Source organism: Strix uralensis, chromosome 29 (genome assembly GCF_047716275.1).
Source record: "Strix uralensis isolate ZFMK-TIS-50842 chromosome 29, bStrUra1, whole genome shotgun sequence".
Taxonomy (NCBI): Eukaryota; Metazoa; Chordata; class Aves; order Strigiformes; family Strigidae; genus Strix; species Strix uralensis.
The window spans coordinates 2,252,361-2,267,899 of record NC_134000.1 but is presented as its reverse complement, the minus strand read 5'-3'; the positions used below and the strand labels follow the sequence as shown (position 1 = coordinate 2,267,899).

Genomic DNA, 15,539 nt, shown 5'->3' with positions numbered 1-15,539 from the left:
AGGTTCCTCGGCTGGTGAAGGTTGTCTTGGAGACGTCGCCTTACTTCAAGTTGACCAGCCCCGGTGGTGTGTGCTGTAAGGTAGCACCTGGCATGTGTTCAACTTTCCGCATCCAGTTCACCCCTGAGGAGAACAAGGTGAGACTGGAGGTCCAGAGAGGTTGGTGCCTTCAGTGGAAGCTGAACCTGCAGGGCTGGATTCAGAACAGGGCATCTGCTGTGGGTTTTGAGGACTGTCCTGGTTCCAGTGGGGTTGCCCTGGATCTAGAACCGGGGGAAACTCTTTCCCCATGGTGAAGATTATGCTCTCATAGGCTGGAGTCTCTTATGTGTTTCAGACCATTTTTATCCTTCAGTGATGGAACATTTAATGTCATGTCTGCTGGTTTCAGAGATAAGAGAGTCTGCCGCCTGTGGTGGGGCGGCCTCCCAAGGTGTTGGTTTCTGGTACCTGTCCAGTGCTGTGTGATTATGGGTTTGCTCCACTCACGGTAGATACAGAGGTCTGTTTAAAAGTGACCTGTTATTTGGAAGACCCAAAGTGAGCCTGATCAGAGTGGGGACCGCCACCTTTGAAAACTGGAGTCACCTTAATGCCTAGCGTGTTGGACACGGTAGCGAGACAGCGGAACATTATGTCTGAAGTCATCGCGGTTTTTACGCACTGGTTATAGCCCACAGCCTGCTGTGGGGTCTGCTCCAGGCTGTGGTCGGGCAGTCTGCAGCTGGTCCCCTCTTGGAACTGCAGGATGCTGTTAGCTGCTGCAGCAGGGACTGACGGGCTGTGCTTTCCCTCCCTGCGCTTCCTTGAGCGTTCGCGAGGGAAGATGCACGTGGAAGAGTAGGAAAATGGCAGGGTGGGGTGTTGATGTTTAGCCATCTCTACCCAGTGGTAGGGGTTTAATTATTATGGAAAATACTAGAGGAACAAATGGATCCAGAGAGATTTTCTGTTTCCCAACGGGCAGCCACTTCCCTGCCTCACCCTGGACTGGAGCAAAGATGGTGCTTTTCCATCCCCTCTGTTTTCAAGCCTTGCAGCTGTGCTGTCTGCGATGGAGCTGCGAGGCTGAGGCAGTGGGAATGCTGTACAGGTGGTAGGGAGCCAGCCTGGCACAGGCACACTGAGCTCTAGATGTCCCTAACTCGGCAGGAGGTTGTTGGGCTGCAGGTGGCTTTGAGACATCTGCCTGAACGAGCACGTACGGGAATAAACAGGCAGGTACAAGCTGCAGGCAGACACATTACCCAGAGCCTGCGGTGTGGCTGTGTCGTCATGCGTGTTGTTGTGGTTGCTCTGTCAGCTGGCACCTCTTCCATGCCAAACACGCCGTGCCTTTGCTTAGAGGTTTGCACATCAGTGCTGTGGCCCTGGCAGGTCTGATTCTCAGTGCTGTGATGTGAAGGGTCAATACTGTTATCTGGAGGCTTGTTAGTACAGAAGAATTCAATACCTGGCATGGAAGGGGGGAAGCATTGCAGGGAAACAAGGAAAGGCAGGCTGAGTCCTTCCACCAGCATCCTGCTACCTCTTAGCACTGTTCTTCGCATGACTTTGTTGGAGAGGTGAGGCTAGGGGATAGCTTTGAGCCAGCAGATGTTTCTGCACTCAGCCAGAGGTACAAGATCTCTTTGGGCATACCTGCTTTTTCATCTTTCACTTGCTGCTTAGATATAGTTTTAACACTTTGTCCTATCTTCAAACAGCATGGATATAGAAAACTAAAGAGGAAATGCCCTGTGGTCCCTAGCTCCCCGTGCTTGTGAAATAATCTGTTCCTTTGGAGGGACTGAGCAATTATTTAACAACATTAATATTTAGGGTTAAAATTATGTTGTCCTAGGGCAGTTCTCCAAACTACCCAAGTGACACAAGAGCTTAATCTCATTGAAGCAGGTTTTGCAAAGTACACCGGTGCCTTCAAAATGTGATTTATTCATATTAATTAGTGTTCTTTTTGGGGGTGGCAGAGGTAAATTGGTGCCCATGAAGGGCAAAGTGCTGCTCCTCAAGTTTAGAGAGTCAGCAGAGCAACACGTGAACATCACCACAAATACAGGTAGGGTGAGAGAACCCGCAAGAACACCAATGTCCAATACTTTGTCCCTTGTCTTGCCCTTGAACTGGCGAGTGTATGGAGCAGGGAGCTCTGCCAGCGAGAGGTCCTCTGCACAGCTTCAGTGACACTCCGGTGGTTTCTGCTGCACTGGGGGTTGTGCAGGGCATGGGCAGAGGGATGCATGCTGCTCAGCGAGGAGCACGTGGGGATTTATACAGCAGAGTCAGAATTTTGTACGAATGGAACATTTTGTCTCGTACTTGATGGAGTGTGGGCCAGCGAAGTACCAGAGTGCTGTAGCTCAGCTAAAAATGTGTCAATAGCGCAGTCAGGAGGTGCACGGCACCTTGAAAACCCCTTAGCAAAGAGGCTTTGGGAAATGGCTCTGTAGAGCCACCTGTGTTGGGCTTGCAGTGGCTTGCATGCAGAATACCTGTGTGTTAGTTGTGGAAGGCTTACGAGTGCTGCCTTTGAACAGCCTCTGCCCCTCTGCTGCGCCATCATCTGCAGGGATGGTGGATCACCCAGTGAGCTGGGACGCAGGTACAAGCCCCTCTGCCAGGGCTGGGCAGTCCTCCTGCTGTGGAGTTGGTTTGAATCTGTTCTTCCCTGGGGTCAGTCTGACTTCAGCGAAGTCACCCCTGATTCAAGGGAGTAAAATTGCAGCTAAGCCCTAAATAAAAGGACCATGTGAGTTGTTAGTGGCTGAAATGCCATGTGCCATGTAGTGCTTGCTGGAAAAATGAGCAGTTTCCTGTTTTCTTGCAGTCATTTGGGAATGTGCCACAGGATTGGACTGTCAGAAAGTAAATAAATAGCTGTCATGTCTCTCTGTATATTGGCACTTGCCTTAGAAATAAGAAATGCTAATTTTTCTGTTGGGCAACGTTTCCAGTTAGTTACTCTTGGTGCTTCTGATGTACACATTTCTGTGTTAGGGCTTCAGCTGCACGGTGTGGGTGTTCTCGTGCCACCCTGTGTTCGGGTGTCCTTGCATTATGGTCTGACAGTCTCTGCCTAATTGGAAACCATTGTGGAACTGACTGGCAATAGACAGGAATACATTTGTGGGTGTCCTTTGGCTTATTAATAGATTGTCTTAAAGGAAGAAGGAAGCAAGAAGCATATAAATACATAGCACAGCTTGTTCTGTTTTGTCCTCTCGCTCTTTTCGCTGTAGCAATACAATATATTCAAGCAATACAAGTTCAGTCTGTAAGGTTTGCCAGATTCATTACTGATGCTCAGTGGAGACTGAATTAATGCCCATTAATATGAAATATGGCAGGCCAATGAGTTATTGCATTACTGAAATTAAAATTCAGTCGGGCGCTGTTAGATGTTTGGTAGCACACAGAAGCTATTCCAAGTACACTTTTAAGATGACTTTTGCGGGGAGGAAAGGGGCAGAAAATCAAGGCAAATGGCCCTGTGCAAAATGAACCTGGAGCAAAGTGACTGATTTCAAAGCCTCCTGTGAATTGGTGGCTGAGGAAGGCAGGAGAAGGGCCACCCCTTCTCATGGGAAGCTGTCTTCACCCTCCAGTCTCTCCTCTCTTCTCATGGCCCTTATTTTCCAGCCTTTATGATATCCTGGTTTCAGCAGGGAGCTTTCCCTGCTTGACTTGCTATGTTGCCTCGTGCTACAAGGATCTCTTCTTTGCAGTTGTCTGCTGCAAGGAGTTCAGTGAAGTGTTTAGGATTGGTTACGCAGCAAAACCGACACCTCGTTTGCTGGTGTACTGGGCAGTTAGGGTTGCTGTCACTGTGACAGTAATTAATGTTAGCCTGAGTTTGCAAAGAGCCTGAAATGACACCTCTGAGACACAAGCAGTTCTTTAATTTCATTGGGTGCAAATTCAAATGCCAGTGGTGATACTTTGCAGGCCAGAGCTTGTAACTTATTGCTTCTGGAAGGTGAATAAGAGAAGAGGAACCATTGTACAGTGACAGGTGTTTTCCTTGAAACTGGGAGAGGAGTTGTAGGAAGGATGAAGTTGTATTTTCATGAAAATCTGTAGACTGAAGCTGGTGGGTCTAAAAACAGTCTTTAAAGCATGGAAGTGATGCAACCCCTCTCTCACCCAGGCATGCTGGTTTAGAAACCTGGTTTGAAACCGTCTAAGGGTTTGCAGTTGCAAAGTAAAACAAGGCTGTAAACCGGTTCCAGCTGTACCCGCAGACTTTAAGCAAGTGCCTAGCAGAGCTGGTAACGCAGGGCAGTGCTGCAGTGGAGAACTGCAGCCTGTATCTCCTCCCGAGGGAGGGTGATTCAGCTTGCAAAAGCTCACAGGACTGTGGGTTCACAGCAGCCTGAACAGCCAGCTTCTGCCTGGCACCCCTCTTCCCTTGGCTTTCCCCACGTTTGGCCTGAGGCTGCGTTCAGCTTGGTGCAAGGTCCCATTCTGGTGGGTCACAGAGTGTGGCTGGAGGGTCAGGGCACTCTGAAGAGCTGAGTCCAGCCTTGTACAGGATGCAGCGTCCCAGGGCGTCCCTGGAGAAGGGGCTCGGCACGCAACGTGAGTGTGCATGAATGGCGAGAGGCAACTTGCTCTCTCAAGGTCATGGTTGTCTCTGTGGCCAAATCCTCGTTGCTTTAGCCTTGCCCTCGTGTACCTGGAGAAGTCCCTTTCCCGGGGCAGGCAGTCCCAGTGCCCCTCCCCGGCCCCAGAGCTGGGAAGGTGGCATGTGCTTGCTTCTGGGGGGGTTACACCTGGGGGAGGCATTTATTCCTTGGGCTCTTCTGTACATTGCTGTGGATCCACTTGCTCCTTAGCAATGACAGTGACTTGAAAATGGTTTCCTATTATTTCGCTTAAATACTTCCAACTGTTGAAGTTTCTTTTTTCTTTATCTCCCTGCTGATCTGAACTCCTTGCATCATCCTCTGTCAACCTGGCATCTGGGAGAGAGAAGTAAACATGGCATGCCAAGATGTAACAAGGCAGGCAGCTTTCAAGTGGATTTACAGTGCCTTTGTTACAGTAGTGTGGCCACAGTAACAACAACAACAACAACAAAGTAAATAGGATTCTTCATTTGCTAATGCAATGATCTGAGGACCTAAACAGTCCAGGATGTGAAGTACCCAGATAGTAGGTGCTTTAAATTCACATGGGCTGCCCGTACCTTTTATTTTAGATGGCTTAGGCTGCAGGATTGAGTACAAAATTGCTAATTCAGAAAGACTTGCTGAAGATGAAACGCTCTCCTGAAATGTGATATTCAGTTCTGTAGGTCGTTTGCTGCAGTTTCCTTCCTGGTATTTTACTTTCCAAATACGAGAAGCAAAAGCCCTTCTGCAAGGTCCAGTGTGAATATTTGATATGTCTAGAGAGAAAGATCTTTCTTTATTCTTTCTACATCTTGGCTGTGACAACATCTGTTACAGCAACCTTAAACCCCAGCTGGTGGGTAGCGCTGGGTGTTAGTTGTTGTGTTCAAGCAGTAGCTCTGTGTCTGTGCCTCCTCTGGCTGCCTTAGGGCCCTTCCAGGCTTGGAGGGGGGCGGGTGTGGGAGAGCAAGAAATCCCAAGCGCAGAGGAATCTGAATCTGTTCTGGTTAAGAGAGTTTGTTGTGTGCAATTCCTAAATCAAATTATCTGCTTGCTGCTTCAACAATGATAAAAATGGTAATGATAATGATGGCTTCAAAGCACCGAGGGAATGATATCAATGATAAAAGATGGCTTCAAAGCACCGAGGGAAAAAGATCAGGACAGCAAGTGAGTGATAAGATGCAGCGCTTCCATCAACTCATGGCTAAGAGAGCTGCTGGAGGTAATGGCTCCTGGCCCCACTGCAACAGTTTAACCGGTGATTTCAGCGGGGGCAAGGGGATACTTGCAGCACTGCAATGCCACACCGTCCATCTGGAGATGGATCTGCTCCTCCCTACAGTAAAATGATTTTGGTGATTTGATTTGCCTTCCTACTGCTAAAGGCCAGACAGCTGGGGGGACTGTCTGTCTCTTTTGTGAACAAGCCAATGCCAGGGAGTAGCACAGCTGAGTTTGCTCTGGCAGGGCTGTCCCAGTGTCTCCCATCTGCAGCTCCTGCTACCACCTGCCTCAGACAGGCATGCTAACAAGGCATCAGCCCTGCAGCAGAGAGGAAGCAAAGCTATTTCCCACGTCCCCTGAGGCTAGGTGAGCTGGAAAGGGAAACTGAGATTAGACACAGGAAGAACTCTTAAGTCTAGGGTAGAGCTGGAATAGGCTGCTGAGGGCAGGGGTGGAATTGTTAGTGCTTTTAAGTACTCGTCAGACATCTTGCAAGAATAGTTTGGGTGTAGAGCTGAGCCAGTTCTGGGGTGGGGAGATAGATCAGATAGCTTTTTAAGGGTGTGTGTCCCCAGCCTTGTCCCTATAATGCTCTGGGAAGGGGTGGGAAATACACACTTACCCTGCACTCACCTGACATTAAAACAATTCCTGTGTCCAGCTTGTTAAATATTTCACCGAAGACTGAGTGTTGGTCGTGCACGTGGCAAAGTCCTTTTGAAAATGCACCTGAGCGTCCCCTGGCCAGCGTCAGTGAGGTCGCCGCGTTGCTGGGATTGGAGTTAGTGCTGTGGCACAACTGGGTGCTTAGTGGAGCCTTTGATCATCTGCGGTGGTGATCAAAGCGGGTTCTTGTTACTGCTGTCATCCCTTCCATGAAATTGCTCTATTTTGGTGCCTCCGAATCAAAGTATCAGATAATTTTGTCTGGTTCTGCCAGCTTGCTGTGAAAGCAGGTGAATCAATGGGATTGTTTCTTCTTTGCAAGTTAACAGCCCTGTTGAAGTCACGCTGCAGGAATGAAAGGTCACTAAGGTAAAAAGTCCTTTGACATTGCTGGATGCTACTGTTAGAGTCATAGAAAACAGCAGTTTTCCTTCTGCCATGGGATGGTACTGAATGCACTGTGCTGAGATTGTTTCTTTCCCTGCAGGATTATTTCTACCAGCTCACCTGCATCACAGAAAGGGAAAAGTTTATTGTGCCGATCCGAGCTATTGGTGCCCGAGCTATCCTGGACTTCCCTGACCAGCTGAACTTCTCCGTCTGTCCAGTCAAGTACAGCTCCCAGAAAACTCTGCTGGTTCGCAACGTCGGTAACCGGGAGGCTCGCTACCGCATCAGCACTGAGAGGTAAAGGAGCTCGTCTTCTTTGTGCAAAACACTGTTGCATGATAACATGGTTGGTAACAACACGGAACCAGAGCATCTGAGCTGCTGTATTGCAGCCGTAGCTGGAAACGGGCAGGACACGTGGGGTTTGCTGTTGCTTATAGTGTTTAAGCGTGACGCAACCTTTGATAAAACTCTGCGTGCTGCAGCGAGGTTTTGTACTGCAGTGGTGTCTCCAACACAACATCTCGCAAGAGTGATTCTGTTAGATTGAAAGAGCAAACGAAGGAAGGCAACCTGGCTGGCCGTGGGCTGTGTAAGATGCTGCGTGGCAGGCGACAGCTCTAGGAGCTCGGTTCCTGTAGACCAAACGTGGTGTGAAGAAATGGGCAAGCTGTGAGCTGGTGAGAGAGACATTTAAGAATTTACCAGCAGCTGTGTCTTTATTTGCAAGTGCCATTAGAGATCGTAGATCAAAGCAATTGGTATTGAGGCCCTGACAAGAACACTGTGTGGTCCAGGAACTTTGTTTTCCAGTAGGTTTGGTCTGGTCCCTGGGACCAAATATTAAGTAGAATGAGCTTTTAGGTGGAGCTGAGCAGACACTGGCTTCAAAACTGCACCACAGCCCCAAAGCAGCACGCTAATGAGGGCACAGGCAAAAGATGCAGCAAGTGTCTGGTGCATGGGTTGGGGGCCTTTTCTTCTAGAGCTTTATCTCTCCCAGATTTCCTGGAGAGTGCTCGAATCTGTAAGGATCCAGCTTGCAACCTCCTGATCCTGAGTACCTTCTGAAACGGTTACACACCAGTGTCGGCCAAAGACACCCATGCTCTGGGAGGCTGCAAGCACGTGGTGTTCCGGTGGTCCCGAATCAAATGCCTGACATGAGTTGTGTTGTGGACAGCCTGTCCTGCTCCTTTTGGTCTCAGAAGACAGTCACCGGTTTCCTGGTTTGCTGAATGGGAGAGGGTGGTGCAGCTGCAGGGAGACTGGTTCAATTGGCTGATAATTCGTGGTGAGTTGCTGGGTCCCGGAGGTCTTGGTGTAGGAGCTGAGGTCAAGAATGCAGCAAAGACCAGCGGTCTGACTTGGTGCACCTGAGTTGCTTCAACTTCTTCTCCAGGAAAACAGGGCTCAAAAGGCTGCTCTTTACTTTTCTCTTGTGAAATGTGAGGGTTCAAGAGGAGCTTCCCCCAAAGCCTGGCAAGGTGTTTAAGCAGGCTTCTAGGATGCTATTTAAGGAGGCTGCTTCTTTTCCCTGTGGAAACACGTAGACAGGAACTTGTAAATCACTGCACAGTTTTCCTCTGGGATCTCCAGATCTAGTTGTTGCCACCAAAATAAATGCTCAGTGAAGTCTAGCATCTTTTTGCAATGTACTCTCCAACTCTTCTATTGAGCGATACAGCACATGTCGAATCCTGCTTGATATGGATTTTAAGAGTTTCTGAACTTCAGCAATTAAATATTTCGGTCCTGATTTGCAATAAAGAAATGGGAAGCATTGCAAACATTTTATTTCAAACTACACCAAAAAATATTCTGAACAACTGGATTGCATGTGTACAGGGATGGAAAGCTGGTATGATTTCCTTTGTCAGCTGAGGGCATCTGCCATCTCTTCCATTTCATTATGAACTTCTGAAAGCCACTTTGAAATTTCAAACAGATGATTTAAATCTTTGAATATAAGTAGCATTTTATTCTAATTAAGTTGCCCTGACTTTCGTTCAGATTTCTTTTTAAATACTCTTAAAAGAGTATTTAAAAACACATGCTTGCATGTGAGAGGAGGAGGAAGAGGAGGATTAGTGGCGTAGAAGAGAGTGAGAGATCTGTCTAAGCTTAGATCCATCAGGTGACCTCTGTATCCTTTATTCTCTATCTAAACAATTTAAACTTGTGCTTTCTGGCCTGAGCATATTCAGGCTCTTGCCCATTCACAAGTCAGCTGCAGATGCCACCATTTCCTAGTCCATCGTGCTGTTCATATCGTGTTTCTTTGCAGCTTTTCTCTGGATTTCCTTCTCTGTGGCACCAAGCATAACCTGTTTGCCTTCACCTTCAGTGCATTTTTCAGCCCATCTCCAATCCTAACCTTTCCCCTCGGTACTGAGAGCTCAGCTCTTGCATCTGGTCACTTCATGATGACTTTCCCTGCCTGTTACTCATTTATCTAAAGGCTTTGATGTTTTCTGTTGTGCATTTCCCTCCAGGGAAGAGCTCTTAAGTGAAGCCGTGGGGCCAATTCAGCATCCTTCTGCTGTTCCCCGTTCGGAGCTCTCCCTTGCTGTGGTTTCTACCAGAAGCATGGCTGCATTTTGACCACTTTTTCATGAAGGGAGAAAACCACCAAAGCCCTCCCTGTTATGCAGTCTGGCTTTGTGCCTCTCCTCCCTCTGCATGTCCATACCCAGCTCTTAACTGCATAGCATGGTAATAAAAAATAACGATAGTATAAATAGAGAAAGTCTCTTCCTGTTGTCGCATTGTTAAGGCAGGATAATGAGTTTCTGCTCCATGACATTCACAGAGATAAGTGTCATTCCAGTGCATTCCAGTTGAAAATGGTGTCTGGAAGCAGATCTCAGTGCAGCACTGCCTTTTCCTGACATCGCTGACGTTGTGCTGTGCCATGCTATGGGGCTAGAGGGGATCAGTCCGAGATAAGATCCATTTAGGAATGTCCCCACCAAGCTCTGAAAGCTCAGGAAATGATCCTGCGAGGCACAGTGCCTCGAGCCCCCTTGCATCCCTCCCTGTAGTACCCATACGCTACCTGGAGGCGTGAGATTGGCCAGTTACCATAGGACGTGCAAAGACCATCCAAGGACGTGAAAATAGAGCCTAGGTGCAGTGAAAGAGGGAAATACAGAGCTTGCGAGATGCTGACTCCACACAGGATTTCTCAGCACAGAGATGGAGTCTTGGATGCTTTGACTGTAGCAGACTGGGTTTACTGGAATAGTTATACTGCTTGACTTTGGCTGTTATACCATTACTAAAAAATAATATATGCGAAGATTAAACGACCTTTGTTTTTTTTTCCTGCAATAGATCTTAGTGGACAGAAGAGGCAATTCAATCACCAGTAATTTTACTGTCTTCCTTGGGTTTGGAGGTAGCTTGTAATGAAATCAATTCTCCCAAACTCAAATGATTTTATAATGCACCAGTAGACCAAAGAAAGGTTGGCTGCAGAAGATAAACACGCCACGGCACTTGAAGTGTATTGCAGCCTCCTTGCACACTGCATGTGCCAAAGGTGTGGTTGCAGGAGAACAGGTGGCATGGTGGTTTGAGAGCCTGGGCCACAGAACTGCCAGCTTTGTTCACTTGTCAGTCATGTTTCTCAATTCTGTCAGGAGTATTTGGCCTTTGGTATCATCATGGGATGCCCAACTGTCAAGATGGTGAAAGTAAGCAAGATGTAAATGCCAAAATATATCATTATGAAATTGCTTACAAATCTAGCGTTGCTTTCTTTCTGAAGGGCAATAACAGGCAAGATCTCGGCAAGTACTGATGGGCAGGTCTCTCCTAAATTGGTGTGGCTAGATAAGTTTATACAAGCTGGGGACTGCAAGGTGCCATTGGGAGATCTGGACTTGTGAAAGTTTAGATGTCGTACAACAAAGCAAACCTACAAATGGACATAGTTAAAAAGCATGTCAGAAGAAATCGAGCTATTGAAAAACCTCCAAACCTTATCTTTTGTGTCTTTCAGGAGCAGTAGTGATTCATTAGAAGGGTAGATCTAACAGGATGAGAATTATCCTAAAGAACAGCTCACACTTAATGGATAAAAAGCCAACGTCTATCCCGCTAGTGTCATCTCTCGGCAGTGGTTTTCATTTGGCTATGACAATGTGTCAGGGATGTCTCCTTAGCATCTCTTCTTATCTGTAGACAACAGCTTAGTGACGGTGACTGAAATTCAGGGGAGTTAAGTTTAACCGTGGAGTTTGCATCTTTGGGTCTTGGAGAACCAGGTCCATGTGAGGAATAACAAGCTCCTGCCACAGCAGTAAGAGAGTTGTCTTGTGGGTACAGCATGGGGTGGGATGTAGGACATGCAGTGTCTGATTTGTGCTCCGTTTCTCAGTCCTGAGAACTGAGTCCTGAACTTGGTTGGATCCTCTTCTTCTGATAATTTGAAGAGATGAAGATATCTTCAGGAGTGCTATTCCCATCCTATCCCATCCATCTGAGGGCAGGAGTATGTAGACATGGGGAAGGAGTAGGAAGGTGATGGGATGGGAGGTAGTGCTGAAGTGTTGCCCGGGATCCCCCTTAACTAGCAGCTTTTCTGTTCTGGCAACATTTCTGAAACAAAAAAAAAAAAAAAAAAAGGAAAAAAACAAAATCTCTGCCTTTCCCACACCAGGCAATGACCCCACCCAAGCCCTGGCAGAGACCTGCAGCACTCCTGGCATAACCATCAGTGCGGATGCAGGACCGTGTAGAACAGCCCAGTTCTGAGGCTGGTGGTGCCTTGTCTTCCCCCCTCTCTCTCCAGAGTCTCAGGTCCAGCACACAAACGTTGCAGGCCCCGTGCTTCGGTGGCAATGCTCTCGCTGGTTGTAATGGGAGCAGGTCAGGCCCCTAATTGCAGCGATATCTCCTTAATGAGCAGAAACTCCAGCAATTTCATCAGCTGTCACTACTTACATGAACAAAGTTCAGCTTGCGCATGGCTCCAGTTGTTCTCAATATTTTTGTGTGTGTTGCATTCTCTAATCATGGTGAAACTCTCCAGAACATGTTTTTAAGGTGACAAATTGACCACCAGCAAAGCACTAAAACCAATAACTTTTGTTTTCTAAGTGGGGCTGTAGAAGAGCCATGAAGCCCAGCTGCAGAAGCATGTTTCACCTGACTTGTCCCTTTGCATTAAAGCACTGAGTTTGGTGTCTGTCAGACAAGAGCCGTTTACCCGGTGACAAATCATAATTGCTCATATTAAGTCCAAAGTACCCCAACAAATTTTCATAATTATTTCCAATGCATTGCACAGAATTTGCCTGGTGGGCCAAGCAAACAGTTATTGAGCTTGGATTACAACCCAGAGTCCCAGATTGCAGTGCTTGTGAATACACAGAAAACCTCCTGTTAAACTCGCCTTGACGTGCTCCTGGTAGTGGCACTTCATGTATCCAGGGGTTTAATGGTTCAGGCTGTACATGGGATCCTCCTCCCGTGTCTTGTTTCCATGTTGTTGTGTCGCTCTAATCTGCGTTTGCACTTATTCATCTTTTTCTGATTGTTCCTTTTCGTAGAGCAGCTTTCATTGTAATGCCGATGAAACGTGCCCTTTCTTAGGCTAAACTAGGATGTTTTCAAGGTAAAAAAATGAATTCGGCAATTTAAACCATAATTATTCTCTGGTCTTCCAGAAAGACACTTATTCTCCCTGTCTGATTCCTAGGCTGCAGTCTCCCTGGGACAGGTAATGCCCTGACATTTGCATCTCTTGAGGTGGAGTTTATAGGTGGCAGGAAAAGACAGATTCCTGAGGAAGTCAGTGTCAAGTTGTGCAGGCAGATAGCTCTCACCATCTCTGTGCTCCTCAAAACCCATCCTCTGGCTGTATTGCTAGCGGTTGGACTCCTGAGCCTCCCTGCAGAGAAGGGGATGCAGAGTATGGGGGAGCTGAGGTCGTTTGACACCACAGGATGTTCAGAGAGCTGGAACTCTTCAGAAGTGAGAGTCAGTAGAGCCATTTCTGATCCTCTATGTTCTGGTTTTTTCTGCTGACTGTGGCTTGTTTGCTTCTTGCTTGCACAAGTGAGCTGAAGTGGAGTAGACTGCAAAAGGAGTATAGTCCCCGAATCGCCCACAGTAGCCCTGATGTGTCTCTTTCTCTGCGTTGCAGCCCCTTCTCTGTGGATCCCTCCATCGGGACTCTTGGGATTGGCGATGCCATGCAAGTAACAGTGGAGTTTCACCCGCTGAAGACCGGGGATCATTCCGGTTCCCTGGTAGTTCACTATGACACAGGTAAGTGCTGGGCACTGCGTGGTGCACGCTCTCTGCATCCTTCAGAACAGAGCCCTTTCTAAGCAGAATAATGTTAAACTTGCTTTACAAACTACTTCTAAAAGCTTTTCTTTCAAAACCTCTGCACGTTTCAGTGCTTAGAAGGGAGCAGATAAGGGGCAAAGGCTGAGTCTGTTCTGTGTGTCCTGTGTGGCTGTGTGCTGGTCCATCCCTGGTGTCAGCACGGTGTTCTTCACCCAACACGCCCCCCGTGACAGTCATCTACCATCATTTCCCATTGCCGCAGCCACCTTACTTCCCTCTCCAGGTGTGCCTCCCCTGTCCTTTACCTCAGGGAAAAAGTGACAAATAGTTGGTGTTTAGGGGGTTGTTAAAGTGGATCCCCTCAAGCAGGAATGAGATTTTTGGCAGGCTGTTTTTCTGGGAGTTGCTGAGTGGAGGAAGGAGGAACCTTGATTCTCCATTGCAGTGTGCACATGCAGGTGTGAAGTTTTATTCCTAGACAATGCTCTGTTTGAAGTGTAACGTGGGGAATGCATGTCTCTGTTGGACTCTCTCTAAATGCCCCCTGTCTCTTACACACCTCTGTCCCCTGTACTGCTTCTCCGTTGTCTTGCCACAGACCCTTTTTTTATGTTGCCCTCTACCCACCTACATCCCACACTTCACAGCATCAGGACTGAAGCAGCCAGGACTTGAGGGCTCTTGGGGTTTGGCAGGGAGTGCTCGCTGCCTCCCGAGATAGGTATAAAATTTATACTAGGGTACGAGAAGCCAAGCTCAGGCCACAGAAATGCTGTCAGCTTTATAAGTCACTTTAAGAGTAAGTGGGAAAAACTCAAGAAAAAGGTGTGATGTTAAAATGCCTCTGTCTGCCTTGGTTCAGCAGAGGTATCTTGGGATGCTGGTCGAGACACTTCCTCAGTTGCCTGAATGCACTTGGTGTGCCTTTTCTCTTGCCTGAAAGAGAAGTTTGTTTTGTCCCTGTTCCTGAACTTCGGTCCTGGGAAGTGTGATGTCCTCACCTGGGTGCTGCTGTGATGCTTTAGCCCAGCAACGAGCATTTTATTGTCTTGAGTTTGTAGAAGTTCTAGAAATGCTCCTATGTCTTCCAAATGGTCTTTGTAGGCTTCTGAGTTATCACAGCTTTGTTTAATATTTTTCAGTCAATGACACATTCACAGAGAATGGTTTGTGCTCACTCAGAGAAGCTCATTGGTTTGGGTAACACTTTCTTGACAGAACTACTGAAATTTCAGAGAACGACAAAAGGTGCCTCGTTTGTATGCATATAGGGAACCTATAGGATAAACTTCAGAGGGACAGATCTTTTTCTGGGTTAGATCAGGGCTAACTACACTAGAGGTTAGGGCTGTGGGGTTTATACCATGAGAAATGAAAAGTCCAAGTGAAGAATCCAGGGCCAGGATGGATCTTCACAGCTTGCTTTGAAAACCTGAGTCTTGTTCTTACTGAAACACCTGATTCCTCCATGGTTAATCTTTGCAAAAGTGATTTTCATGGATAGGCCACAGGGACCAAACTGTCTGCTGGCTCTGGGATAGGCAACCTCCCCGGAACATGGTGCAGCCACCTGGGAGATGAAGGCAGGATTCGTTCCTGCCTGTCAGTACAGCGCTGCAGTTATTTTTCAATAAACCACAGACTGAGAAGGAGAGCAAGGAATAATTAAGGGATTGTCTCTCAAACTTTGAAGCATACAAATAAGTAAAATGCTGCTGAGATTAATTGCTGAAGTGAAACCAAACATTTAATCAGTCTTAAAAGCTGCTTGTTGCAGGTGTAGTGCAGAGCAGCAGACAATGTTACCCAACCTGGCTGATTTGTCCTGCGCTAAGTCAGACTCCCTGTGACTCGCATACAAAAAGCAGCTGGGTTGCTCTTTCAGAGCCACCAACAGACTGTTTCTTATGAAACAGAGGCACTAAGAGCAAAATATCAGTGTAGGGTGTTGGGAGGCGTTTTCCTTGCTTTACTGTGTGTCTGTATTGACTTGCTCACAAGTGGCAGCAGTTCTCAGTGAGTCACACTGTTGTTAGTGTGACTGACGCAGGATCAGGTGCATGTTGCGTGGGTTTAGTTTTTGCTGAACTTGAGTCAAATCTGTCCCTAGCATTGCTTAAGCAAACATGGAGCTCTTCCCTTTGCCTGCTATTTGGTTGATTAGAATTGTGTGTCCTTTAGACTGTCCTGGTTAGGAGTACAGGTGTTGTCCCCTGGATAGACTGTCTATGTGGTGGTAGTCGTGTTGCTACAAACTTTACAGGTGACTGTGAAGAAAATGTCTTTGCTGCTAAGAGCATAATGATTTACAATGAAAATTTGACCTTCACTGCTTTACAT

The 15,539-nt window shown here is 47.3% G+C and overlaps 1 protein-coding gene across 1 annotated transcript in view; it reads left to right on the top strand.

Annotated features, from left to right (window-relative positions):
* Positions 1-15,539, top strand: part of LOC141935865 (hydrocephalus-inducing protein homolog) — an 86,100-nt gene that overhangs the window by 1,275 nt on the left and 69,286 nt on the right. Inside the window, exons 3-5 of the mRNA XM_074852512.1 lie at positions 3-137; positions 6,994-7,193; positions 13,051-13,175. Coding sequence (XP_074708613.1) covers positions 3-137; positions 6,994-7,193; positions 13,051-13,175 — 460 coding nt within the window. The remainder of the gene's footprint in view (positions 1-2; positions 138-6,993; positions 7,194-13,050; positions 13,176-15,539) is intronic.